The following is a 26,057-nucleotide window of genomic DNA, read 5'->3' on the forward strand; positions in this document are numbered from 1 at the left end:
TGTCAACATTGATCAAAAATACAGAAAAAAAATAGTAATATTGTGAAATATTATTACAACTTAAAATAATAGTTTTCTATTTGAATATACTTTAAAAAATAATTTATTCCTGTGATGCAAAGCTGAATTTTCAGCATCATTACTCCAGTCTTCAGTGTCACATGTGACATCCAGTCTATCACATGATCCTTTAGAAATCATTCTAATATTCTGATTTATTATGAGTGTTGGAAACAGTTCTGCTGCCTAATATATTTGATGAATAAAAGGTTAAAAAGAACTGCATTTATTCAAAATAAAAAAAAAAGTTCTTTACTATCACTTTTTTATCAATTTAACACATCCTTGCTGAATAAAAGTATTGATTTATTTCAAAAAAAGAAAGAAAACAAATTACTGACCCCAAATTACTGACCAGTAGTGTGTATATTGTTGTTACAAAAGAATTATATTTTTAAAAAAGTTGCTTCTTTTTTTTCTTCTTTTTTTTTTTATTTTTTACTTTTTATTCATCAAAGTATCCTAAAAAAGTATCACAGGTTATGAAAAAATATTAAGCAGCAGAACTGTTTCCAACTTTGATAATGAATCATCATATTCGAATGATTTCTAAAGGATCATGTGATAGACTGGAGTAATGATCCTGAAAATTCAGCTTTGCATCACAGAAATAAATGATAATTTAAAGTATAATAAATTGAAAACCAATTATTTTAAATTGTAATAATATATCACAATATTAAATTTTTTTTCTGTATTTTTGATCAAATAAATGCAGGCTTGATATATATATATATATATATATATATATATATATATATATATATATATATATATATATATATATATATATGCGTTATCCAAGAATTTAGATTATCCATTTTCCATTCAGGCTCTGTTAAATTATTTTGTAATAACAAAAATATTATATTAATGCAGGGTTTACTATGGACCTGGGGAAGAAACTTTCCACTCCAAAAGACATCATGCTGGAGGAACTTTCTCTCTTGTCAAACCGAGGATCGCGCCTGTATTCATGTGAAAAAGAAAGGAAAGCTTTTAGAATTGTATGGTTTTATGAACATAATAAAAACCATCTGGTCATTAGCAGGTGTTAAAATTATAGGTAAATACAACCTCAGATAAACAACACCAAGTTACATATTACACTGTGTCAAGGATCAGATGATTATTTATTATGTTGTTTATTTTAGTTCAGGACTGAATAGTCCAGTCCAAGTGTTAGTAGTCTGTACTTAATCTGAGTTTCAGAAAGCCATTTTTAAAACCACGATTAACTATTCTATATTAAGGCCTACTCTTGGTTTAATTTAAACCCTGTCCGGGAAACCACCTCTAAATGTCTATGCTAATTCTGAGAGTTCATTTCACATGTTTATTTCTCACTTCGGGACCTCGAAATGTACAATTTATGCATTGCACAAACAATTTGAAATTCTTGCATCTATCATAAAACTTCTGGACCATAAAGAGAGTTGTATTAAAGCATGATGACCAAAAATGTTGTTACTGTTGTATAAAAACAATGTTTACTACTACCATACCATACTACCATTCAGTCAGATCTTTTGGAGCAGACAGCTCTCTCAGTTCTGAGTCCTGATTATGTGTTATGCAATAAGGCAAGAGCAGGATTGTCATACTGCCCATGCTTCTGTATGGAATGAGAAATAGTGATCTATCTGCTGGAAGGCCCGCCTTTAATGACAATCAAGAAAATCCCAGCTTCCGAAGCTAAGAATTACACAGACTAAAGCCCCATCACCGTTTACACACAAGTACTCACCCACAGACTTTTGTACACTTTATTCTCACACATACAGTTCTCCCTCCCCCTTCCATACCATCTTATAGCATTGTGAGAGGTTTGAGTGCTGAACACAGCTAAAATTAGCCTATTGATGTAAGCTGGCGTTCCACTAACACCCGCACACACCCCCACCCCAGTGCAAGTCAAGAACAGAGTGCGAGACAAAGACAAATCAGGCGGGATCGATCTATCTAAAGTTAAACTCTTCATTTGTACAGGTAGAACTCAAGACAAACACAGCTTTAACAGGTAAGAAGAAGCTGGCCTTCCTTGAGAGAGTGTGTGTGCTGTGTGGACATAATGATAACCAACATGTGAACAATATTGGGGGTTGTGGGTTGTGGGTTGTGTTTTTTGGACAGTCTGACCCTTAAACTATAATAACAAAACATAGGTACGATGAGATGTATTTTAAACATCTTAAATGGGTAATTTAGAAGATTGATTTTGTATAAATGTGCACTTAATAATGGAATGATGACTAAAACAGAATGAAATTTTGAAATTGTTGTCACAGAAATACAAAGCATGCAAATAGACTAATTTTATTATATAAACTTTAAAAAAAAGGAAGGAATTAGGAATAACAGTCTACCGAGACAAATCCATTTAAGCAATACTAGCAATGTTACGGAAAAAAAAGGAAGAGAGAATTCAGAGATTTTGAAAGTTTTAAAGTTTTTGATGAGAGCAACAAGTAAAGGATGAAATAGCAAGGCCATGCGAACTGTGCCAAAAAAAAGTTTCTATTGGCTTTGGTCAGCCTCAGGAACCAAATCTACTGTACACCCTGGACACAATGTTCTGTCACCAGCTCGTGCATAACCATTGATTTATATCACTTCATGACATAAGATATCTTGTTCTGTATAAAGATTTGGCTTGTGGTCGGTTAGTTTCACCTTTATGCTTTAATGACCATTATGGAAGGACATTTACAGTGGCTTAGAAAGCCTAAATATGGAATTTAATGCAACTAAAGGATTTGCTTTGGTTACTATATTCTTAATTATTAAAATTGTGTTTTCTGTTTTCTATTAAATGGTCTGGTTTAAAAACACCATAGAAATCCTTAACAGTTTTACACTGAAGCCCTAAATTAGAAATGTATATAAATGGATTTTTATTTCAGTTAGGCTATATTACAATGAGAGTGGCAACATATTTTGAATATCCAGACTAGCAACATATCATGAATATTAGCAATAAAAACATACAATATTGTAGGTACAATGATAGATTCATATTTATAAAGCTTATAGTCTTTGTATCCTCATGTATAACCTTCTTTTTTCAGACAGATTCTCTCAGGACTTTTCATCAGGACTTTAGATAGTTCTACTTCAAGTATCTGTGTTCTTTATCTATTGCAGCACTACTGGGATTCTCATTTAAACCAACATGTCACAGTTCAGCACTCTTTCAGTGCGTGAGAGGAAGATGCAGGCAGCTGCCCTTTGCCATGAGGTTCATGGTGGTGCTAATGGTATAACCTTCTATCAAAACCTGCCCTCAGCTCAGCACTGAATGATTACAGAGCACAGCACAAAACGTAGCTGCCCATCACAGAGAGAAACGCCAACATTTAGAATGTGGTTCAGGGCCACAGCCTCATTCTAGCCATAAATAATCTTGTATGGATGTTCTGCTGCCTGCCAGTGGATTCACTCTGTCATTGTCATGGGCTATTTCTGCAGAAGCTAAAGTTGGGAGGATGGGCTAGGACAGCTGTGTTGAGCTGAAATGAGCACAGAATAAAGATCATGTAGAAAAAGAGAGATTCTCCTGTTTAAACAAAAAATGAAGCTTTTGGATCTTTTTAGATTAGGTACAATGTTAAATGCTTCAAGTAACATTAAACATTCTCATATTGAAACATCATTCAGCAACCATTAATGATGCACAAAATTAATGCTTTCTATTTTAGATATCATGTTTGGAATCATCATGGTAAATGCTTCTGCAGCAAAAGCACATGACATACAATTTTCCCTTTAACAAAACTTTCACAATCATCATGTTTTACCTGTTTATAATGAATTTATGATTAAATTGAAATGTTTTTCCCATGTGACCTGTCATAGAATGTGTGTCTAACACAGGCATCCACACTCACTCTAAAACCTTTTGTATTCTTGGTTTTGTTATATCATGATATATGATGTGCTATTTAAATAAATGATATACATATTCAAATATGAAGCAAATGAAGCATCTATAAAGGTTCACATCAAAATAACTTTAATTTCATTATTAAGGCATTAACAGACAGACCTTATTACATAGTACTGTAATCTTCAGTAGTTAATGTCCATTTAAATTGTAATAATGTCATGAGCCATGTATGTTCATATATATATATATATATATATATATATATATGCGTTATCAAAGAATTTAGATTATCCATTTTCCATTCAGGCTCTGTTAAATTATTTTATAATAACAAAAATACTATATTAATGCAGGGTTTACTATGGACCTGGGGAAGAAACTTTCCACTCCAAAAGACATCATGCTGGAGGAACTTTCTCTCTTGTCAAACCGAGGATCACGCCTTTTTAAGATGCGACAGCGAAGATCAGAGAAATACACATTTGAAAGCATTCAGAATGAAGCCAACACCATTTTAAATGTAAGTAGCATCTACACAAATAACCTATACTCCTGATGTGATAAATATGGCTCAAATATCTAATTTGATGTTTAATTTGTCACTTGATCACTGACACTGAGACTAAACTGTTCTGTTACATAATTGTGATTTGCTTGTTTGAACTGTATGTTTTGTTACTTTGTTAGTAAAGCAAGCATGTGCTCAGCTGAATGAATGGCAGACACACATGGAAGATAGCAAATGCCACGTGCCCCGTGTCCTTCCAAATGTTCCTTCTTTAGGGTCAGCACTGCTATGCGTACCTGACAACCTACTTCATTTATCACTGTTCAAGTGTGTGTGTGTGTGTGTGTGTTTGTGTGTGTGTGTGTGTGTGTGTGTGTGTGTGTGTGTGTGTGCCCATGCTCACCACTGTGTTCCAAAATACATTTATACATAAATGATATCTGTACACTATATACATAACTGTAAATTTATATCTAATCTACGCAAATGGTAAATTCCTGGGATTTGGTAATATTTCAACTTGGATTTTTTTAAAAGCTACATATGATTACTTTTCTAAATACTCCACATCATTAGGCACGTATCAAACCTCCAACAAATCATATTTTCCCACCACAGGCATTATAGACCTTTTATTATTATTCTTTTTTTTTTTTTCAGATTTAAACTCCTAAATCCCGTATAACGGACAAAATGGAATTGTTTTAATAAGGATTTTACACAAATTGTTTTATATTTTAATATATTTTATATTACTCATGTCCCTCATAACAGTTTAATAACTACAGAAGTAACATTTAAGATAATTTTCAACTTTTCTTGGGACTGAAGTTAAAAATAGACAAATTGTGTGATTGGTCTCTTTATTTATGTAAAAAATATTTTCAATTTATATGTTTAACTAAATGATAGTCTTTAATATGTCAGGTGGTAATCAGCTTTCATTTTTATGTCTTCCCTATTTTTTTCCAAAAAAATATTAATGTGACAAGGATTAGAATAGTGTGACAGTGTTAAATACTATTGTCTGTTCTGTTTTTAACCCACATGCACTTTGCACTTTTTTGCACAATGCAATTTAAAAAATAAAATATGTTTTCGTAGACTTTCAGTCTTGAGTGGATCAGTGTGCGGCCAGCCACCCTTCTTGTTTATTCTATATGCCATTGGCTCTACGCACCTGTAGTACAAGGACCTGCAGTACAAGAACTTTTTTTCTGTTTGGAGCGCTACATATTTTTTCTAGTGTTAAATACTGTAACAGGTTTGAAGGAAGACATATCCTTCAGTTTTATATTTTTAATTTGATCTCTCTCTCATATTGTGCCCTTCTTTCTGGGTCAACATATCTGCATGCACAACACAGCCTTTCTGCTGCTGATGTGGCTGCCATTTGGATGCTTGTCAGTGTTTAAGTGGACACATTAACATAAAATATTCTATGTATAACAATATTATGATTGTCATGATTTTGGTATGTATATATTTACTGAAACAATGACTATTTTTTTTTTTTAATTATTCATAAATTAAGTGAAAAACTCAACCCAGTTTTCAACTACGAAACAATGTGAAATATAAAGATATGAGACAGAGTTGAGTGTGATGGGGTTGAGGTGTTTTGTTCAAAATGGCCACTGATCCTCAGGTAGAATAATTAATAATAATGACAAAATAATTTCCATCTTAATTTTATGTAATGGGGTTGAGTTGTTAAGCTTGATAATACCCTCCCGGACTATTACGCCTTAAAAATATGAATAAAAAGTACCCAACTTCACCCTTAGAGGAGAAACTGCTGCCAAAAACAATGTCCCTTTCATGCCACTTTATTTACAATGTGAATTTAATTTAAAATAAATAATATTCTAATATGGAAACAGTCTTTTTATGTCTTGCTACACATGCACAATAAGCTATGTCCAAACTGAAACTGACATTTTGTTTCAGAATGAAAATCAAGCAAATGCAGAAAACTCAGAAAATAAAGAAGTTGCATCAAAAACACCACCAAACACACCAGATCCCAGAAACCCAGCAAACCCAGAGGAAATTGCACCAGGTATGTCAAAATCACAATGTTTATAATGTTAAATCATACTATATATAATATGACAATGTGCTAACAAGAACTAGAACTGTGTTTTAGAACAAATTTTATTTCAAAACTACTTAATTTGAAAAATGAAAACGGTTTATGTGAATTATTAATGGGTGTCACAATGGCAGATGAGTCAGGATGATTGCAGTGCTCTTGCTTGTTATATACCCTCACATGCTTGTAAGATGTTTTCAAAGCCTTGTATCATCTATGAGAGTAAGTGCAATGGAATCAGAGCGAGTGAAAAGAGAATAAGATAGCGACAGCACACGCCACCCCCAACTTACTTTCTATTTTTAGTTAGTGAATCACTCTAAGTGACTTTAAAAGGGTTAAAATGTATGTGTGTCGGTTTCACTCTAAATATTCAACAAATGCATGCTGCGTTTGCTTTGTAAAATAAACTTGAAGTCCGTATTGTATTACTATGTCTAAGACAAAACTGGATTCAGAGTTCAGTTTTAATCTCCCCGATTCAGTTTAGTTATAATCCTTTCATCTCAATTTAGGTTAATGCCTTTCAATTTAAATGGTGTGTTCTACATAAGATATTCTTTACAGAGGGCTATACTATATCCAGAACTTAGCCTGATCAAATGATAAAATGCAATCAAAGTCTAAACAGCAGAAACTGTTTCACAGGATATGGCGGTCCCTTGACAAACATTCCTCCAGAGAGGTTCAATGCAACAGCTATGCCAAAATCCTACCACTCCCCATGGGAAGAGGCCATCATCAATGACCCAACACTGGCCGACACACTTAAAGTTCACATGCCAGTCCCAGAGCCCAAACTAGAGCTGCCTGACTACAAAAGCTTTAATAGGTATTTAATTTTTTCTTAATGCCATCATGTGAACACAATTTCCAACAAAAAAATTCATTTTAATTTTAGAAAAGGCAAATACAGTGTTTTTAAGGATAGGTTGGTTTATTTGAAGTCGGATTTATCATATAGTTTAATGACAGTTATTTTAACATTGTTATTTTTGATGTATGACATACTGATGAAAATGGTACAGTATACAAGTACTGTATGTTCAGTTCTGTAATAAAGTTTCTGCACATCACAGCACCATCTTGAGGAGATGAACAGGTGGTGCAGTCTCAATATCCATAATTCAAACCTGAAAAATGTGTTCATGCCCTAAAATGTTGTGTCATTTATTGGAAGTCTGTTTTAATGTTTTTATTTTTTTATTTTATAAAAATCAGCATAACAGAAACCAATACAGATGCCTCAGTAATTAAATCTCTGTTAAATCTCAGGGTGGCTACACCATTTGGTGGTTTTGAAAAAGCTCCACGGGGGATCACCTTCAAGCTTCCAGATGTGGACTTGAATGCTCCTCGATATCCTGAGCTCCAGGATCCTACAGCTAAGCGGCCCACTTTCAACAGGACTGCCCAGGGGTGGATCTCCGAAGGCATGCCTCTCATTTTACCCACTGTCTCTCTGGAGCCTTTCGAGATCCCTGAGTCTGAAGATCTGTAACACTGATTGAACCCTTCTTGTCCCCCAAGCCCAATGAGCTTGACTGTGTTATAATGTGTTTGATGTCATCCATAGCTTCTGATTTCAGGCCAGATTTGTGTTTTATTTCTTTTCTTTGTATGTTGCAGTGACTTTTGGACAGCTGTTTTTGGGACAGGAATTTCCACTTTTTTAAATAATGGATGCCTCAAAAACGAAGAATAAAAAGGGTATTGAACAAAACAGTAATATGAGGCAGCATTAATGATCATCAGGATAAAAAAAAATAAATAAGCATACAGAATGGATAAGAATATACATGTGGTGTTTGTACAATGAGTTAATTTACTGATACATTAAGGTGTCATAGTGATTTTCACTAACATTATGCATGGTTATACTGTGAAACATCATCAGTATTCTATGGTTGCAGTCATGTTCATCAGTAATATATTTAGAATAGCATGTCATCATTTTGAGGTTATATATTTTTTATTTACACTCTAAGTTCCACAAAAAAAGCTTTTTAAAATCATTAATTTCAAATACAAAATCAAATTGATCAGGGATAGATCATTGGTTGAAACAGCCATGTAAATATAATATGTTGAGTTCCTGAAATCTTGTTTGAACTTATAATCTATTAATATATATTTCTGAAAATTTGTTTTGTGATGTTTTGGCTGATGTTTAACATTATATTCACAGTTTTAGAACCTTTGCTTGTATTGTAGCTCCAAACTGTACAAATAAATTGCATTTATTTCAAATTTCTGCCATCATTTTTTATATAACATGGACAACAACAGCAGCAACAACAACAGCAATAATAATAATAAAAAGAATACTGTTCTGCGTGGTGTTTTCACCCATACAATCTATCAGCATACTAAATCATCATCATCATCCAAAACAGTCTCTGGAAGAATCTGTCTCAGTTACCCTGAGACATACTGTAGCACACAGACATATCCTCTGACACTAGCTATATTTACAGGAGTCATAAGTAGCCTTGAATTTGACACTCCCTGTGCTCCAGTTACAGTAAACACAAAGACTTCTAGACAGTCAGCAAATGCTTCCTTCGTGCTCTTTAACAAAATATGCATTGAAAAACATTAGCTATTTTACACTAGAATACTTAAAGACGATTAAATAATCAATAGCATTACTAAAATATACCCTATTAGAACATAGCCTAAAAACAACAACCAAAACCTGTTTTAAGGGTGATGGAATGTTTTTGTGATCTGTTAAGGAAGTTCTTGCCTGCAGCCTGGTTTCACCTCATTATTCACACAACAATGACCAACAAATGCTAATTCTAGTCAGCAAAATATAGATCATACAGATTCATATAAGATGAGACAGTATATTAACTGTAAGCGTACTAAGCTGTCTTCCAAAAAAAGAAAGGACAAAGCAAACATTATCTGTCTGTGTATATTACGGGTATAGCCTACTGTTCAGTGGGAGATAAAAATACAAATAAAATAAAAAATCAAGATCAAAATCTTGTCTGATTTAGCCTATATGACAATAAAAATATAAAGACAATACATGAGCAGCTTGCTCAAACAAAACAACATATTTCATCACCTTTGACTTTGAGTCATATTATTTTGCGCGTAGGCTATTATTTTGCCCCAGTTTCGGGTAGAATTGGTTTAGTGTTGCATACGTTTTTGTTAATATCTCTGAGCTCATCCACGTCATGCTGTTTTAAGTTGGGGCAGTCTATCGTAGGTTATGTTTTGTAGTCACAATTTTCGTAAAATGCGACAGTAATATAATAACAATATTATGATAAGCGTTAAAACATGAATATTATTCTTTAAAATGCAATCTATTTGTGATGCACCAATCACTACAACAATCGAAATGTCACATCGGTTGTTTTGCTTGGTCTCGTGAGAATTTGACTGAATCCACGCCCTCCAAACACGCGGGTTATTTCTGCGGAATGACAGTAAATATTGTAGCGGTATATGTGGGGCGGAGTCAGCGCGTCTAACTCCAGCTCCATCAGAATAATCTCTCCAGCTCAGGACCCGAACGGATTAAACCCTCAATGTTGATGAGTGTGGAGGAGCAGGAATGCACGAACATAGACACAGCGCTGCGGTGTTATTGTATTTAGGCCTGTAAGAGGATCTTTGACCATATGGATTTACTGCGCTTTATGACATGCTGAGCAATGAAGGATTCCGACAGCAAGTAACTTGAGCTGGACGCGCACAATGAACTCAGCTCCTTATGCATATGGATAAACACGCTTCTAAAAGCAGGATTTGAATACCAATATATTGGACACGTGTAGGTGAGCTGTGTTTGTTTATTAACGACTGTGTCTCAAAACCTGGCTAGCTGCCTACATGTACATCATTTTGGGGCATCATAGGCGCGTTCTAATGCCCCAAAATGCTGCATAGAGCAGGTCACCTGAAACGCATGCGCAGTAACAGGTGTAACGGCATGCTGAGCGAATTTCTACTTTTGTTTATCATCTCATGTTATGCATATACTTTTACAAGTCAATACAGTAATGGATTCTGCTTCATAACTACTTAGAGGGAGAAAGCACCGTTTTTAATGGCTGTATCGTTGACACAATGCGAATGACATTCAGCAGAGTTTAATGCGCTTTTTAATGACAAATGAGCTCATAGACACCCAGATCTCTGTGTTAACATTTTTCGGACAGTTCTGTCACTGTGTTTTTAGTCTACTGTTCGTTTAAAATAAAAACATAAAAATAACAGTACCACGAATAGTTAGTGTTCTATGCACCGTTGTTTCATGATGAATAGCTGCAAATGAATTTAATAAGACGAGCTTTGCTACAGTATTTACAATGATGAACCCCAAAATATTATATATCACACATGAGAACCACACAAATTCTCTGGAAAACCCTTCATTCTTTGTTGTAATCTTAATTTCATACTGTTAGAAATTCTGCGTTTTTAGTATGAAGAGGCAAGGAATTCAGCATCAGTGCTGTAGCTGCCTACAGCCTATCATCTTCATGCTGTAGCCATGGCAATGGTCCAGCATTTACAGTAATACACTGCGTCACTGCGGCAACAAGTTCTACATTCATCCTAACCCTGGCCACTGAGGCTCTGGTTAGAGGATTGCCCCACTGAACAGAAAACCAGTCGGATTTCCTTACACAATAGTCAGTCTCAGACATCATGACACAGCTAAACTTCCCCTTAAAGCCAACTGAAAAGGCTGGATGCAATAAATACTGCCATGGATTACTGTGGTTCAAAGTAATATAATAAAGTCACTTTAATAATAACAAATATAATACCTCATGCATGTGTAAAGAAATGTCTATTGAAATTTTTGGGAAAAATCTATTGTGTCAAGTCTTAAATTTCAAGCATCTGTCATTCAGGTTTAATGAGATTGAGAGGTGTTGGAAGTACAAGCAGTGCATCACGATAAATGTTTAGAAATGTATTACTGCAAATGGGAATTGATTACAAAAAACACAAGAACAAAGAAAAAGTAGCTTGATTTTTTATAGAATATTTTAATCGCATATTAGAAACAAAGATCATATCTTAATGCAATAATCATATCTTTACCATTTCAATGGTCATATCTTACAAGAATGAGCACAAAGTTATAAATATTTAATTTAACAGTTATTAGAACTGTTTAGAACTCACAACTCAGAACGGCAACATTTCAAGTAGGTACATGTAACAAAAAATGTTGTGTAGCAAATAGCCTACAGCACAGAAGATTTAGTACTTTTTGCTTTGAATAAACAACATCGAAAAGGAAAGACTTGTTTTTACAACAGTTTGTATATATTGATCATTTAACAGATTTTACGATGTGTTTTAATGGAACTATACATTAAAATGTAATACCATCATTTAAAATTAAACAGGTCAGTTTTTCGCGACATAATGAAAGAGGAACGCTAAAGTAGGTTGAATAAGTCACTCTGCACTTGTGCGGTTTTCAGAAAGAGAGATATTTAAATTTGTTGACTCATGGATGCAGTAAAGATGAATGTGTTTATTAAATATTACATCTCCTATAGCAAAAAAAACAAAACAAAAAAAAAAACACACCAAAAACCCCCCCAAAAAAACAAATGGATAAAAGTCACGTAAAATACCCACTTTCATCAAGTACAGTACTGGATCAGTTCAATTATGAACAGATGTCACTAAGTCCATGTCATGTAATTCTTTACAGTAGCTGCTTACAGCTATATTTCGGTTTTGTTCTTGGCAGCCTGTCTTGTTTTCAGTAGTCCTCTCTCATAGTTTGCTTAAAGACCATTAGAGTAGCTGTTTTGATATTTTATCTTGCCATTGTCATTGTGCCTCTCAACACTGAGTACCAGAGATATTGTCTAATGAAATGTTTGGACTTGGCCTGTACTTTCTGAGCTCAACCGATAAAAAATTAAAGTGAAAGTGAAGGCCAATATGGTAACCCATACTTGGAATTTGTCCTCTGCACTTATTCAAGTTAGTGCTCACACATTTGCAGTGAGTAGTGAACACACACACAGCAAACCATGGACACACACATGCAAGGAGCAGTGGGCAGCCATTTTGCTGTGGCGCCTAGGGAACGATTAGGGGTTAGGTGCCTTGCTCAAGGGCACCTCAGTCATTTTCTGCAGGTATTGAGAATCAAACCCGCAACCTTTGGGTTGCTTGTCTGACTCTCTAATCATTAGGCCACGACTGCCAAATGTAAAATTACCACGAGAGCGTGTTGTTTATACTCTCAAGAATTCAGATGACTGTGTTGTGACAGAGTAAAAAAAACATCCTGTCATGAAATGCAGTTGCCAACTGTGCTGAGTATGATCTAAAACCAAATATGTGGTTCTTAATTACAATAGCACCAGAGTTCAGTAAAACGGCTATAGTAATCTGAAGTAGTTTTCTATTTAACAACATATGTTTTCCCTATCACTCACCTTCTGTACCCCAACCCTTCTCTGTGTGTCTCTCCCTCTCTGTAGGTCTTCCTTTGTTAGCCTGTGATATTCTTCAGTGCCTGTCCTGAGGAGCTTTTTTGAATGACCCCCGTTCAGTAAACCTCCATTGACTTTGCTGGAAATGCTGAGGAGGGTAATGGATTTGTTCTTCAATCTGCATCCATCCTCTTGTTGCCAGTGTGCCTGGATGCAGATGAATCCTCACATACAGAGGAGACAGAGTGTGATCATTGTCATAGTAACTGCTGGACTGATAAAGCAACGTGCTGCAACTTGTGGCTAAAAGTCACATTATCACATTAATTGAAGAGCTACTGTTTTGAATGGTTCACTATATCCCAATGGTGTACTGTAAAATCCTGCACATTGAAAAAAAAAATCCAGTGCAGTATATTTAGCTATTTTTGTGAAGTTGGCCTTCTCTGTCAGGTACAGGGACTGTGGCACTAATGTTGCCTAAAACAAATGCATCAACCTCAAGTTGCTTCAGTAATTGACTGGTTGTTTGCTGGGGAGGGCCAGGCTCCAACCTCATGGCATGGGTCAAACTTTTTAAAAAGCCTGGAGGCAACATGGCTGGTACAGGTACAGGTGCCTTGAGTGGAACAGGGTTGGGCAAGTCCTACCAGCCGGGCAGTATGATCTCTCTCGCTTTGACCAAAGGTCTTCTAAATGAGCCAGGCCAGAACAGCTGCTTCCTTAACAGTGCTGTGCAGGTGAGTGAAGTTATTTTAAAAACATGTGCAGGTGTATGATTTAACTAATAGATAATGTAAAATATTTTCTGTAATGGGGTTGCTGATATAAGCAGCTGATATAAGTAGCAGAAGTATTTATAAGAAATGGTGTCTTATAGGCACCTGTGGTTCCATTAAGAGCCTTTATCATCCATGGAACCTTACAATTACACAATAGGATCTTTTTAGTGTAAAAAGTTTCTTTAGATTTCACCGTATGGTTCTTTGGGGAACCAAAATGGTTCTTCTATGTCACTATTGTGAAAACCCTGTATAAACCATATACAGTATAGTTCTTAATTAAGCAGTATTAAGGGTGCAACAAAAATTTAACATGGTACACTATGATAGGCTGATTATAAACAAACTAAAGACCAGTTTCTTACAGGTTCTTTGGCAGCTTGACATCTTCAGGAGGAGCATACGACACCTATCTGGCCATTTCTGCTTGGGCGATGCCTGTATTTTCTGTGCTTTAAAGGTGCGCATGTGAAGGCTAAAATGTCTCAAATTCTAGTGATCTTCTTACCTAGACAACATTGAAAAAATCATGAAAATTGTCTCAACTTGTAAACGTAAAATTTATGGTACCTTTTAAAGTCGTCATTGCGATCGTCTTCCCAATTGTGATATACACCGATGAACCAAAACATTATGATCACCTGCCTAATATGCTGTTGGTCTTCCATGTGCTACCAAAACAGTGCCGACCCGCCAAGGTATGGACTCTACAAGACTCCTGAAGGTGTCCTGTGGTATCTGGCACCAAGACTTTTGCAGCCGATTGCACATTGGATTGAGATCTGGAAAATTTGGAGATCAGGGCAACCCCTTTGAACTCTTCATCATGTTCCTCAAACTATTCCTGAACAATGTGTGCAATGTGACAGGGTGCATTATCCTGCTAAAAGAGGCCACTTCAACCAGGCCACTTACACCATTGTCATGAATGGGTGTACCTGGAATAGAGTTTAGGTAGGTGGCACGTGTCAAATTTACATACATATGAATGGCCGGACCCAGGGTTTCCCAGTAGAATATTGCCCAGAGTATCACACTTACTCCACCGCCTTATCGTTGTCCCACAGTGCATCATGGTGCCATCACTTCTCCAGGTCCACGTGATGCGCCCTTGGGCGCCCAACACCCTGTCGCCAGTTTGTGGTTTGTCCATTTTCTGACCACTGTTGGTAAATACTCACCACTGCTTACCGGTAGCAATCCACAAGCCTTGCCGTTTCAGAGATACTCTGATCCATTTGCCTTGCCATAACAATTCGTCCCTTTTCAAAGTCGCTCAGATCTTTATTCCTGCCCATTCCTCCTGCATTCAACACTGATTACGAGAACTGATTGTTTGCTAAAGTACCCAGACCTTAATATGTGACCTTATTAGGAGATGATCAACATATTCACTTCACCTGTGACTGGTAATAATGTTTTGGCTCATCAGTGTATATCAGGGTGACAAAAAATTTAGGGCGGAATTTGATTTTGTCTATCGGGAATTGATTGGATCAATTGATTGGATCGTTGGATTGTTAGATAATTGTTGTTTGCTAACTGCTGCACTAATGTGCACAGATAAATCATTTATTAATATTCAATAAAAAAATGTTTGTCAGTTTTGATTTCATAGTGACTTAAAGATCTAATTTTGACCAAAATCTATGGTTAGGGTATCTGAGACAACCAAAGTTAACATGACACACATATTCATAATCAGATTTGTATATCTTACAACAACTTTTCGATACTCTTTTTCACTGAACACTATTGCATTTCTGAATTGTGTGTACGACATTGCTGAATTTGTACGTGAGGTTTATTTGGCTGTTTCTTTTTACAGAGCATTTTCTGTCAGTTCCAGCAGAGTCGAGAGCGGGCTCTGCCATCAGACACCCTGCGTCACGCTCTGGCCGAGACCTTTAAAGATGAGCAGCGCTTCCAGCTGGGCCTCATGGATGATGCAGCTGAGTGTTTTGTATGTATGACTTCAGAGATAAAATCTGTTCATACCTCTGTTTACCTTTCAAAGTGGAACTCTACACTGTGTCATGGAGTTGACGCTTTGGGAATGCTCCTTGTTAGCCGGTGTCTGAAGCACATGTGCTACACACCAATCTTGATTGGCTACCACGGTCAGGTGACATCACACATTCACCAGCATGGTATATAAGGGCGTCTAGAAAGGACTTCATCAGCTTATTTGTCTTCAGGAAGCTTTGTCTTCTTTGTCTTCAGTTTGTTTACAAGCTGTGTGTGAACTTTCTGTTTGTTTGTCTGTTGTCTGTTTGTATAAAAAATGTCTAGCAAGTCATTCAGAAAGTGTGTGCTGCCGTCAAGTCAAGTCAAGTCATCTTCATTTATATAGCGCTTTTAACAATGTAGATTCAAAGTCCAGGCGAAGGTCCTTCGTCAGATCTGGATACAGCCTGGATGCGGCAGGCTGCGGGAAAACCTCGGGATAAACAAAGACACTAAAATTAGCATAGATGCCATTCTTCTTATGATGTAACGAGTACATCAGGATTTAAGTGTTCCCGGTTCCAGCTGACCTAATCTATGCAGCCTAACATTGAATTATAGAAGTCTATAATGTTCTATGTGAATGCTAGGTCAAAGAGATGTGTCTTTAATCTAGCTTTGAACTGACAGAGTGTGTCTGCTTCCCGGACAATGGTAGGAAGACTGTTCCAAAGTTTTGGTGCTAAATAGGAAAAGGATCTACCGCCAGCAGTCGATTTTGATATTCTAGGTATTATCAACTGGCCGGAATTTTGAGATCGCAATAGACGTGAAGGACTATAATGCGTTAAGAGCTCACTCAAGTACTGTGGAGCTAAACCATTTAGTGCTTTGTAAGTAATCAGCAATATTTTAAAATTGATGCGATGTTTAATAGGGAGCCAATGCAGTTTTGACAGAAATTGAGCGTCAGCGTCAGTTCTGGCAGGCCAGGTAGTCAAGACGCTGCTAATGCTGTTTGCTAACAACACTGTCCCGTCAGCTGATCTGCTCCAGCTGAGCTGCATTAGCTCCCCTCGCTGCTCAATGGCCAAGCTCAAACAAGGCGCCCTATTTTAAGCACATTCAGTTTGCTCATACATGCTTGCTGCTCGCTTCGGCTGATCTGTACGCTGGTAAAAAGCTGTTTAATTCCTTCATCTAGCTTGTTTCTCAGAAGGTGGCTTAGTCATCTCTTCATAGCGCTTACACTGTAGACTGTCAAAACAGTTCAAAGACAGATAATTCTAGGTAACAGCATGTTTTAGCTATTGTGGTCTTGAATAGTCATTTCAGTAATTAATTAATAATTTTTACCATAATATAATTGCTAAATTAGGGTGGCTCAGACGACACTGTTCGAGACACTCAATTTCTGTTTTGGGGGGAATAGCTCATCTAGTCAAAATTATGTGAGAGCCCTTATGCTGCTGCTGCATCCCCTCATGCTGATAATGCTGTCCCTATATGCGGCTGCTATCTCCTCATACTGTGCTGTCCCCTGACTTCTGCTAATTCATGAATGGTCAGGGGACTCATCTGATCAGAACATACTGCTGCTGCTGTCCCCTGATTCTGCTAACTCATGGGTGGTCAGGACTCATCTGATTATAACATATTGCAAATTATCCGTGTATTTGTAGATTACTAAGCATATAAATTGTTAAAATTAAATCATCCTCTGTATCTCAGAGGATTGCCAGGTGTGGTTTTGTTTGGGGGGATATTTTAGCTCTCACAGTCCTAAACTGTGTGAGCGTTCCCTAATGCTGCTGCTGCTGCTGTCCTCTGACTCTCTGCTATTTCATGGTGCTCATGAAAGGTCAGAGGACTCCCTGAACAGAGCCATACCGCCAAATTTCAATTCAGGAACATCAACTTGTTTGCAATCTATTCAATAAAAATTCTTTATTTTTATTATCTGTGTTCTTGACTTAATGGACCTGACAGAAATTGAGCGTCAGCGTCAGTTCTGGCAGGCCAGGTAGTCAAGACGCTGCTAATGCTGTTTGCTAACAACACTGTCCTGTCAGCTGATCTGCTCCAGCTGAGCTGCATTAGCTCGTTAACTCCCCTCGCTGCTCAATGGCCAAGCTCAAACAAGGCGCCCTATTTAAAGCACATTCAGTTTGCTCATACATGCTTGCTGCTCGCTTCTGCTGCCCGCCACCTCCCCAGCTCCTCCTTATGCATAACGTGGCATTTGCTGTTATGTCATGTTGCCTGCTCTGTTCACAGGGGGATATTTTAGCTCTCACAGTCCTAAACTGTGTGAGCGTTCCCTAATGCTGCTGCTGCTGCTGTCCTCTGACTCTCTGCTATTTCATGGTGCTCATGAAAGGTCAGAGGACTCCCTGAACAGAGCCATACCGCCAAATTTCAATTCAGGAACATCAACTTGTTTGCAATCTATTCAATAAAAAATCTTTATTTTTATTATCTGTGTTCTTGACTTAATGGACCTGACAGAACTGGGCTAATATGGTCATACTTCCTGGTTCTGGTAAGAACTCGAGCTGCTGCGTTTTGAACTAGCTGTAGTTTAAGCGTGCAGGGCAACCACCCAGTAGAGCATTACAATAATCTAGCTTTGAGGTCATGAACACATGAACTAATTGTTCCGCATTTGTCAATGAGAGTATATGGCGTAATTTAGATATATTTTTAAGATGGAAAAATGCGGTTTTACAGATACTAGACACGTGACTTTCAAATGAAAGATTGGTATCAAAGAGCACACCCAGGTTCCTAACCGACGACAAAGACTTAACAGAGCAGCCATCAAGTGTTAGACAGTATTCTAGATTATTACGTGAGGAAGTTTTTTGTCCAATAATTAGAATCTCTGTTTTTTCAGAATTTAGAAGTAGGAAATTACGAGTCATCCAATTTTTTATATCAGATATGCATTCCGTTAATTTTGTGAATTGGTAAGTTTCATTAGGTTTTGAAGAAATATAGAGCTGAGTATCGTCAGCATAACAATGAAAGCTAATTCCATGTTTCCTAATGATATCTCCTAATGGTAGCATGTACAGTGTGAACAGCAGCGGTCCTAGTACTGAGCCTTGAGGTACGCCATACTGAACTTGTGATCAATAAGACATCTCTTCATTTACTGCTACAAACTGATAACGGTCAGATAAGTATGATTTAAACCATGCTAGTGCAATTCCACTAATGCCAACATAGTTTTCTAGTCTATTTAAAAGAATGTTGTGGTCAATGGTGTCAAATGCAGCACTAAGATCGAGTAACACTAATAGAGAGATACAACCACGATCGGATGATAAGAGCAAATCATTTGTGACTCTAATGAGAGCTGTCTCGGTACTATGGTACGGTCTAAACCCGGACTGGAAATCCTCGCAGATATCATTTCTTTCTAAAAAGGAACACAGTTGTGAAGATACTGCTTTTTCTAATATCTTTGACAGAAAAGGTAGATTCGAGATCGGCCTGTAATTGACTAATTCTGTAGGATCAAGTTGCATTTTTTAACAAGCGGTTTAATCATAGCCAGCTTAAAGTTTTTTGGTACGTATCCTAGAGACAAAGATGAATTAATGATATTAAGAAGAGGATCTATGACCTCTGGAAGCATCTCTTTCAGTAGCTTAGTCGGTATAGGGCAGGGATAGGCAACTCTGGTCCTGGAGGGCCACTGTCCTGCAGAGTTTAGCTTCAGCCCTGATAAAAACTCACCTGCCTGTATAGATTTAGTAATCCTGAAAACACTGATTGCCTTGTTCAGGTGTGTTTAATTAGGGTTGGAGCTAAACTCTGCAGGACAGTGGCCCTCCAGGACCGGAGTTGCCTATACCTGGTATAGGGTCTAACATACATGTTGTAGATTTAGATGATTTAACGAGTTTAGTAAATTCTTCCTCTCCTATAGCAACAAATGAATCAAATTTTTCCTCAGGGAGACTTAAATGCACTGCTTGATGTGATACTGTAGTAGACGGTTGCATAGTTATAATTTTGTCCCTGATATTTTCAATCTTATAAGTGAAGATATTCATAAAGTCATTACTGCTGTGTTGCTTGGAAACTTCGGTGCTTGAAGCTTTCTTTTTCGTTAGTTTAGCCACTGTTTCAAATAAATACCTAGGATTATGTTTATTTTCTTCTAATAGGGTTGTAAAATAAGCAGATCTAGCAGCTTTTAAAGCCTCTCTGTACGTAATCGTGCTCTCTTTCCATGAAATCCGAAATACCTCTAGTTTTGTTTTCTTCCAGTTGCGCTCCATTTTTCTGGCTGCTCTCTTAAGGGCCCGAGTGTGCTCGTTGTACCACGGCGTTGGACTATTTTCTTTAATCTTCTTTAAGCGCAACGGAGCAACTGTGTCTAAAGTGCTGGAAAAGAGAGAGTTAAAAGTTTCTGTTGCAATATCTAGTTCTTCTAAGCTATCTGGGATGCTGAGATGATGAAACTGATCAGGAAGATTATTAATAAAGCAATCTTTAGTGGCAGAAGTGATAGGTCTAACATATTTGAAACACGGAGTCGGCTTTGCAGCCTTGGCTAAATGTAATTTACACGAGACTATATAATGATCTGAGATGTCATCGCTCTGCTGCAGAATTTCAACGGCATCAACATCTATTCCATGTGATAATATTAGATCTAGAGTATGATTACTACAATGAGTAGGTCCTGACACGTGTTGTCTAACTCCAGTTGAGTTTACAATGTCTTTAAATGCCAAACCCAATGCATCTTTTTCATTATCGATGTGTACTGTATATTAAAATCACCAACAATTAGTATTTTATCTGCAGTCAATATTAATTCTGATAGAAAGTCCGCAAATTCTTTGATAAAATCTTTATGGTGCCCTGGTGGCCTGTATACAGTAGCCAACACAAATCTCAAACGTGATTTATCATTTATACTATATATTTTTACATTAAGCACCAACACTTCAAAAGAAGTATATTTAAAACTTGATTTCTTAGTGGTTTTGAAAATATTTCTATAAATTACAGCAACACCTCCCCCTTTGCGTTTCAGACGAGGCTCATGTTTATAACAGTAATCTTGCGGGGTGGACTCATTTAAAGTAATGTACAGTAATCGTTTTGTTTTAGCCAGGTTTCTGTCAAACACAGCACATCTAGGTTATAGTCTGTAATCATATCATTAACAATGAGTGCTTTTGAAGTAAGCGATCGAATATTCAGCAACCCTTTAGCATTTGCTCATCTGTATTATAGCTGTTTTTTATTTGTTGAACATCAATTACATTTTTAACCTTAGTTTTTTGGATTTCCAAATTCGGGGAACAGACACAGTCTCTATATGATGATAGCTAGGTGAAAGAGGCTCTATGTGATGGGATTTATCTGACCTTGGTGACGCGAGGCCGCTAGCAGAGATACAAAGATACAACCGGCAATCTTCATGTGTTGTGTGTCTTGGAGTGGAGCATGCTTGATCAGCCCTCGAGGGGGCTTGTTGTCCTCACTGTGACCACTTCAGAGTGAGCAAGCCCTGCTCCTGCCTGGCTCTTTTCAAGGGGGATGGGAGTCAGGCAACCGTGGCAGCCCGGTGATTGCAATCATGAGGGTCGCAGATGGAGCAGATGGAGTTAGACGGGTTTAACCCTTTCTCATGCATCACCTTCTAGCTCCTCAGCTCTCATGCCAGATCCAGAAGCCTGCTCTGTGGCTTATTCCGATCTGGCAGAGAGCATGTTATTGGCCTGGTCTAGTTCTGAGGAAGTAGACGTGTTAGGAGTTGAATCAGATGTGTTAAGTGAGTCTGCCTCCTCCCTCACCCACATATGAGGTGCTTGTTGATGTAATAACCTGTGCTAAATCCAAGTTAAAACTAGATTAGTCTTTGGAGAGAAAGTAAATCGCCCCAAGCCATTTGAATGAGTGATTCATTGAGTCCCGCTCCGGTAAGCCTTCCCTTTTTCCCCGATCTCCATTATGAATTTACGAGGTCACGGTTTAAACCATTCTCGGTGGGTGAAACCATTCCCCTCTAGCAACCTGTTACACTAACATTAGTGGGCTGGCTGAACACGGCTATGTGAGGATGCCATGGGCTGAAGATGCGCTTGCCAACAAGACCGAGCCAAATGACTGAGGCTTGTGGGCAAGGCATATGTGTTGGCAAGCCAGGCCGGCTGAGCCCTGCACACCAATGTCAGTGCTTTAGAATTATCAAGCCGACCTTTTGAAGGACCTTGATTTGGGCAAGGGAGTACCCCAGGACGAAGTCCACCGCGCATCAGATCTTTCCCTCTGGGCTATTAAGCAAGCGGCCTGCAATGCGGGCCACTCAATTGTTGCTTTGGCTGCTTTTGGCATCTTTGGTTTAACCTCTCAGGGCTGAAGGAAAAAGAGTGAGGTTTTCTTCTTAACGCCCCGGTGTCACCCTTCAGGTCTTTTTTGTACCGCTGTCAAAACAGTGGTCCAGAAGTTCAAGGAGGCAAAGGTTAAGTCAGCAGCATTCGAGCGGTACATGCCTCGCCGCAGTTGAGGTCCTACATCACACTCTCCTGACCCTTTTGCTGGCCCCAGCTGAAGACAGGGTAGGAAGGAAAGTGTCACTGCCTGTGCCCCAGCTCCTCTGAGGCAGTGACCTTGCAGGAAGCTGAGAGAGAACATAAGGGAAGTCATCTCGGCTAAGAAAAGTAAGAAGCTAAACCCCTAGAGTCCTCATCTTGGTTGAACTGGGTATAGAGGCAGTTTCAGTATCCTTCATATTTCATATGGGCAGAAGGAGGAAAGATGGACAATTAAGCTGCTCTCATCCCACGCCTCTTTCTGTCTGTTATTTCCGCGTGCCGGCAGTGTAGAGATGATAGCAAAATGCTTCCTCTATAACAGTTAGGTTGTTATAAATGTGGATGATGGGCAAATAACGCAACTTGCGTCTCACATCATCATTGATCACCCTTCCCCCTCTTGCACTAGGAGTGCAGAGGTGTTTTCGATGTGCTGTGATCACATGTTAATAAGCTGAACAGCACTGGAAGATTGGGCAATACCACTTTAGCGTCCCTCTTCCTCTGCTGTCGCCTTTGGTGGTATGAGGCTAAGAAGCATTAATCTGCTTCTTGTCAAATCATGTTTATATTGGAGTAACGGGCTGGCACTTCCCTTGGGGATGGGCAGCTATCTAAGCCCCCTCCTAGATTGAAGACTGCAGCAGTCTGTTCCCACATATGGTTACAGTAAGGAGAATTAGCTTTTAAGCTGCTGTGTCTCGCTCCTTCATTTGTCTCCCCTCCACTCTATACCTGATAAGTGCAGACACAGTGGGGAACTATGTTAGTATGTTTTTATAAAGGTTTGTGAGGGGTATTGGGACAGAGTATAAAAGTGGACTCTGTCACAGCTAGCAGCCCAATCTCTGTCGTTTGCTAGAACTGTAGGAATGGGTAACCATCAGCCGATAAAAGCTACTTGGTAGGGCATGTTCAAGAGCGCCACAGCACTCTGCCCTCTCAGTAGCCCCTCCTGTTCACACTGGAGCTTATAGTCAGACAATTGATGACGACATTATCCTTAGGGGTTCGGCGGCTGAGTTTTTCAGTATGAAGAACATTGCTATGTTCTTAGGTAGAACATATAGTTGAGAGAACACAGTTCTCTCCTGAGGCCTCTCCTGGTCCTGTAGACAGGATCTAGTTCTTGGTCACGGGTGTGCTGTGTTGCAATGCTTTGGCTGCAGCCTAGCTTACTGGGAAGTTCACAAGGAGGCATTTGTTCAGTATGGCGTAGTGGGTATTTCGTTCCCATAGCGTGAACTCCATGACACGAAAGGGAACGTCTCAGATCTCATGGTTCCCTGTGTAGGGGAATGAGACAGAGCCTTGCGTTGCCATACTTCCATCATGCCTGTATGACTTCCTTCAGACAATTACATTTAATGACGTCCTCTTTAGGCGCTCTTATATACCCTGCTGGCGCACCTGTGATGTCACCTGACCATGTTGGCCAATCAAGATTAGCGTGTAGCACACGTGCTTCAGACACCGGCTCACGAGGAGCGTTCCCATAGTGTCAACTCCATGATGCAGTGTCTCGTTCCTCTTCTCAGGGAACCATGTTTACAGTCATAACCTGAGACGTTAGCTGTGGTGCAGGAGGGACTATTCAGATTTTTACCTTATTAAAGGGTCTAATTCCTAGTATATTTTTACAAAGATACTAGGCCTGGTTTACAAGGGCAAAAATTGTTTTATACAAATTACTGTTGTATGACAGTACTTATAGTAGTAGTATGCATCTCTGGGAAGTTAAAGTGGAAAGGTTAAACAGGTTTATACATCATCACTATGTCAGCTGATCTCATTTGATCAGGGTCACAAATGACCTTCACTTGCAGTGGTCTAAGCCAGTTTTTATGAGCTCTGCAGTGTCTTGCCTACATTTTTGGTTTACACTTTATTCTAAGGTGACGTTGTTACAGTGTACTTACACAGAGAAGTACTGAGTAATAATAATTAACTTAATTAGTATAAGGTTAAGGTTTGGGGTTGGTTTAGGGTTGCCTGTAATTATGCATACTTTACTATGCATACTACTACTATAGTGCATACTGTATAACATGTGTAACTACATAATCCCTTAATAAAAAGTATTTCCAGTGTTTTGCATTGTATAGTAAAAGTTGAACAACAGAATTAAAGGGATATTAAAGGGACAATTCACCCACTAGGCTTTTTTATTTATTTTATTTTTTCCTGTCCACTTGTGTGATGAAATATTTTTACTAAATGGGAAATATGGTGAATGGCCTAAATAGTATGTTGTTCTTATACCGATTTTCTATGGTATTAATGTTGTATGTTAAATGCATTGTCCACTTGCTTATTGCATGAGCGATCTAATATAATGGTTTGCTCTTTTTCCCTTTTCTTTCTGTGAATAATTTTAATCTATTTGGTGCCATTAATGTGCTTTATTTTAAGTAGCTATTTTGTGTTGTTTGACCTACTTTATGGTAGGTTGATGTCACTAATAATAACAACGATTGTTAAAAATAACATGAATAAGTATTAGCCTAGAACTAAGAATAACTGATTCATCACTGATAATTGTTTCTTTTATTGCTTTCTTTTTGCATCTGTTTTGTAAACTTTGGGAGACAGGAGAACATTCTAGAAAGGATACACCTGCACATCGTTTCTGACTCATCCACAGAATTTTGTACTTCCAAATCATGCATCACCCACCAGAAGTTTGCCATGACTCTCTATGAGCAGGTACTATGGTGTTGCTTTCCCTTTTTTCTAACTTACTCTGCTACAGCTTAAAATAATAGTTGTTTTCTCTGTGTTTTCTATGTTAGTCTTTGAATCATATAGTTTTTTTTTTTTTAAATGTTTAAAGTTTTTGTTTAAAAACCTCACTCCACCCTTACAGAAGTTTATTTCCCTCTGTAGTTTGTTTGTCGTAGTTGTGGAGCATCATCAGACCCCCTCCCCTTCACTGAGCTTGTGCACTATGTGTCCTCCACGGCCCTCTGGTGAGTGAAATAATCCACTGTAATTGATTCCTCTCCTGGAGAGTAAATCTTTTTCAATCAAATCACAATATTTTATGTTTTTTCTTTATTTCTTTTTATGAATAGTGCCAGCGTGAGGATCCAATTGATCCATTATAACCATCATAAATGCATTATTTGGGAGAGACAAAAGTTAAATTCTGACAGATAGAAATAGCTTCACTGAAAATTCTGACTGATAGCTGAAAGCTTCACATAAAACAACATTGTTTGTACTGAAGGATTACTAAGTGGAAAAGAGCAAAGTCTGCAGTACACTATTGCCCTGTCTATTATCTAGAGTGGTTCAGTGTCAGAAATTATCCTCTTTGTACTTTTTGCTCTTTTATCAGTCAACAAGTGGAGCGAATCTTGGAGAAGACAGACAGACTGCGCTCGGACATGTTTGGTGAACTGCTGCAGGCAGCCAACACCATTGGAGATCTCCGCAACTGCCCTGTATGCCAACTTTTGTTTCCTTTTTAACTAGTTGCATGCACTCTAGATGCCACTGTTAACTGTGTTAATGCATCCAAGTACATTTCATTCCAACATAGTAAAGTCATAAAGCCTGTAAAGATGTCTTTACATATCACTGATGACATTATTTTAATCATATTGGCTCATGCATAATTTTGCGTTAAAACACTTTCTTTGTTGTTTATAAATTTAAGCAAATACACTACGTAAAAAGCCATTGATGTCTCAGAAAAACATCAAAGAATTAAGTTTTTGACAAAATATAGGAAGTTGTGTGGAACTCGTGAAACACGAGTTGCATGGTGATGC

At 37.8% G+C, this 26,057-nt stretch overlaps 2 protein-coding genes across 5 annotated transcripts in view; both read left to right on the forward strand.

Annotated features, from left to right (window-relative positions):
- Positions 1 to 1,764: 1,764 nt before the first annotated feature.
- myoz2b (myozenin 2b) lies at positions 1,765 to 8,796 on the forward strand. Of its 2 annotated transcripts, XM_084107303.1 has the most exons (6): positions 1,765 to 2,080; positions 3,205 to 3,317; positions 4,300 to 4,466; positions 6,405 to 6,516; positions 7,198 to 7,381; positions 7,825 to 8,796. In XM_084107303.1, exons 2-6 carry the CDS (start codon positions 3,233 to 3,235, stop codon positions 8,048 to 8,050), a joined length of 774 nt encoding a protein of 257 aa, XP_083963429.1. In that variant the 5' UTR covers positions 1,765 to 2,080; positions 3,205 to 3,232; the 3' UTR covers positions 8,051 to 8,796. The 2 variants fall into 2 exon arrangements, with proteins under 2 accessions (XP_083963429.1, XP_083963430.1); XM_084107304.1 differs by lacking the exon at positions 3,205 to 3,317 and having other exon boundaries at positions 1,953 to 2,080.
- A 1,267-nt stretch (positions 8,797 to 10,063) lies between these two features.
- Positions 10,064 to 26,057, forward strand: part of usp53b (ubiquitin specific peptidase 53b) — a 111,723-nt gene continuing 95,729 nt past the window's right edge. For 2 of the 3 annotated variants that reach the window (XR_014603946.1, XM_084096506.1), the window contains exons 1-7: positions 10,064 to 10,349; positions 13,038 to 13,729; positions 14,139 to 14,231; positions 15,600 to 15,734; positions 24,874 to 24,987; positions 25,168 to 25,250; positions 25,622 to 25,727. Coding sequence is in view for 2 of the 3 variants with exons in the window: in XM_084096506.1 (XP_083952632.1) it covers positions 13,547 to 13,729; positions 14,139 to 14,231; positions 15,600 to 15,734; positions 24,874 to 24,987; positions 25,168 to 25,250; positions 25,622 to 25,727 (714 nt within the window). In the remaining variant the exon portion in view is untranslated. Of the gene's footprint in view, positions 10,350 to 13,037; positions 13,730 to 14,138; positions 14,232 to 14,454; positions 14,726 to 15,599; positions 15,735 to 24,873; positions 24,988 to 25,167; positions 25,251 to 25,621; positions 25,728 to 26,057 lie in introns of those variants that run through there. The other variant, XM_084096507.1, reaches the window with a different exon arrangement.

The sequence above is a fragment of the Abramis brama genome (genome assembly GCF_963993115.1).
Source record: "Abramis brama genome assembly, chromosome: 2".
Classification (NCBI taxonomy): domain Eukaryota; kingdom Metazoa; phylum Chordata; class Actinopteri; order Cypriniformes; family Leuciscidae; genus Abramis; species Abramis brama.

Excerpts from the sequence above, each read along its gene's own strand:
- myoz2b (XM_084107303.1), top strand. The coding sequence starts at position 3,233 with ATGTCACAGTTCAGCACTCTTTCAGTGCGTGAGAGGAAGATGCAGGCA. Across the intron at positions 4,467-6,404 it reads AAGCCAACACCATTTTAAAT|AATGAAAATCAAGCAAATGC; the intron begins GTAAGTAGCATC and ends ATTTTGTTTCAG. Across the intron at positions 6,517-7,197 it reads CCCAGAGGAAATTGCACCAG|GATATGGCGGTCCCTTGACA; the intron begins GTATGTCAAAAT and ends ACTGTTTCACAG.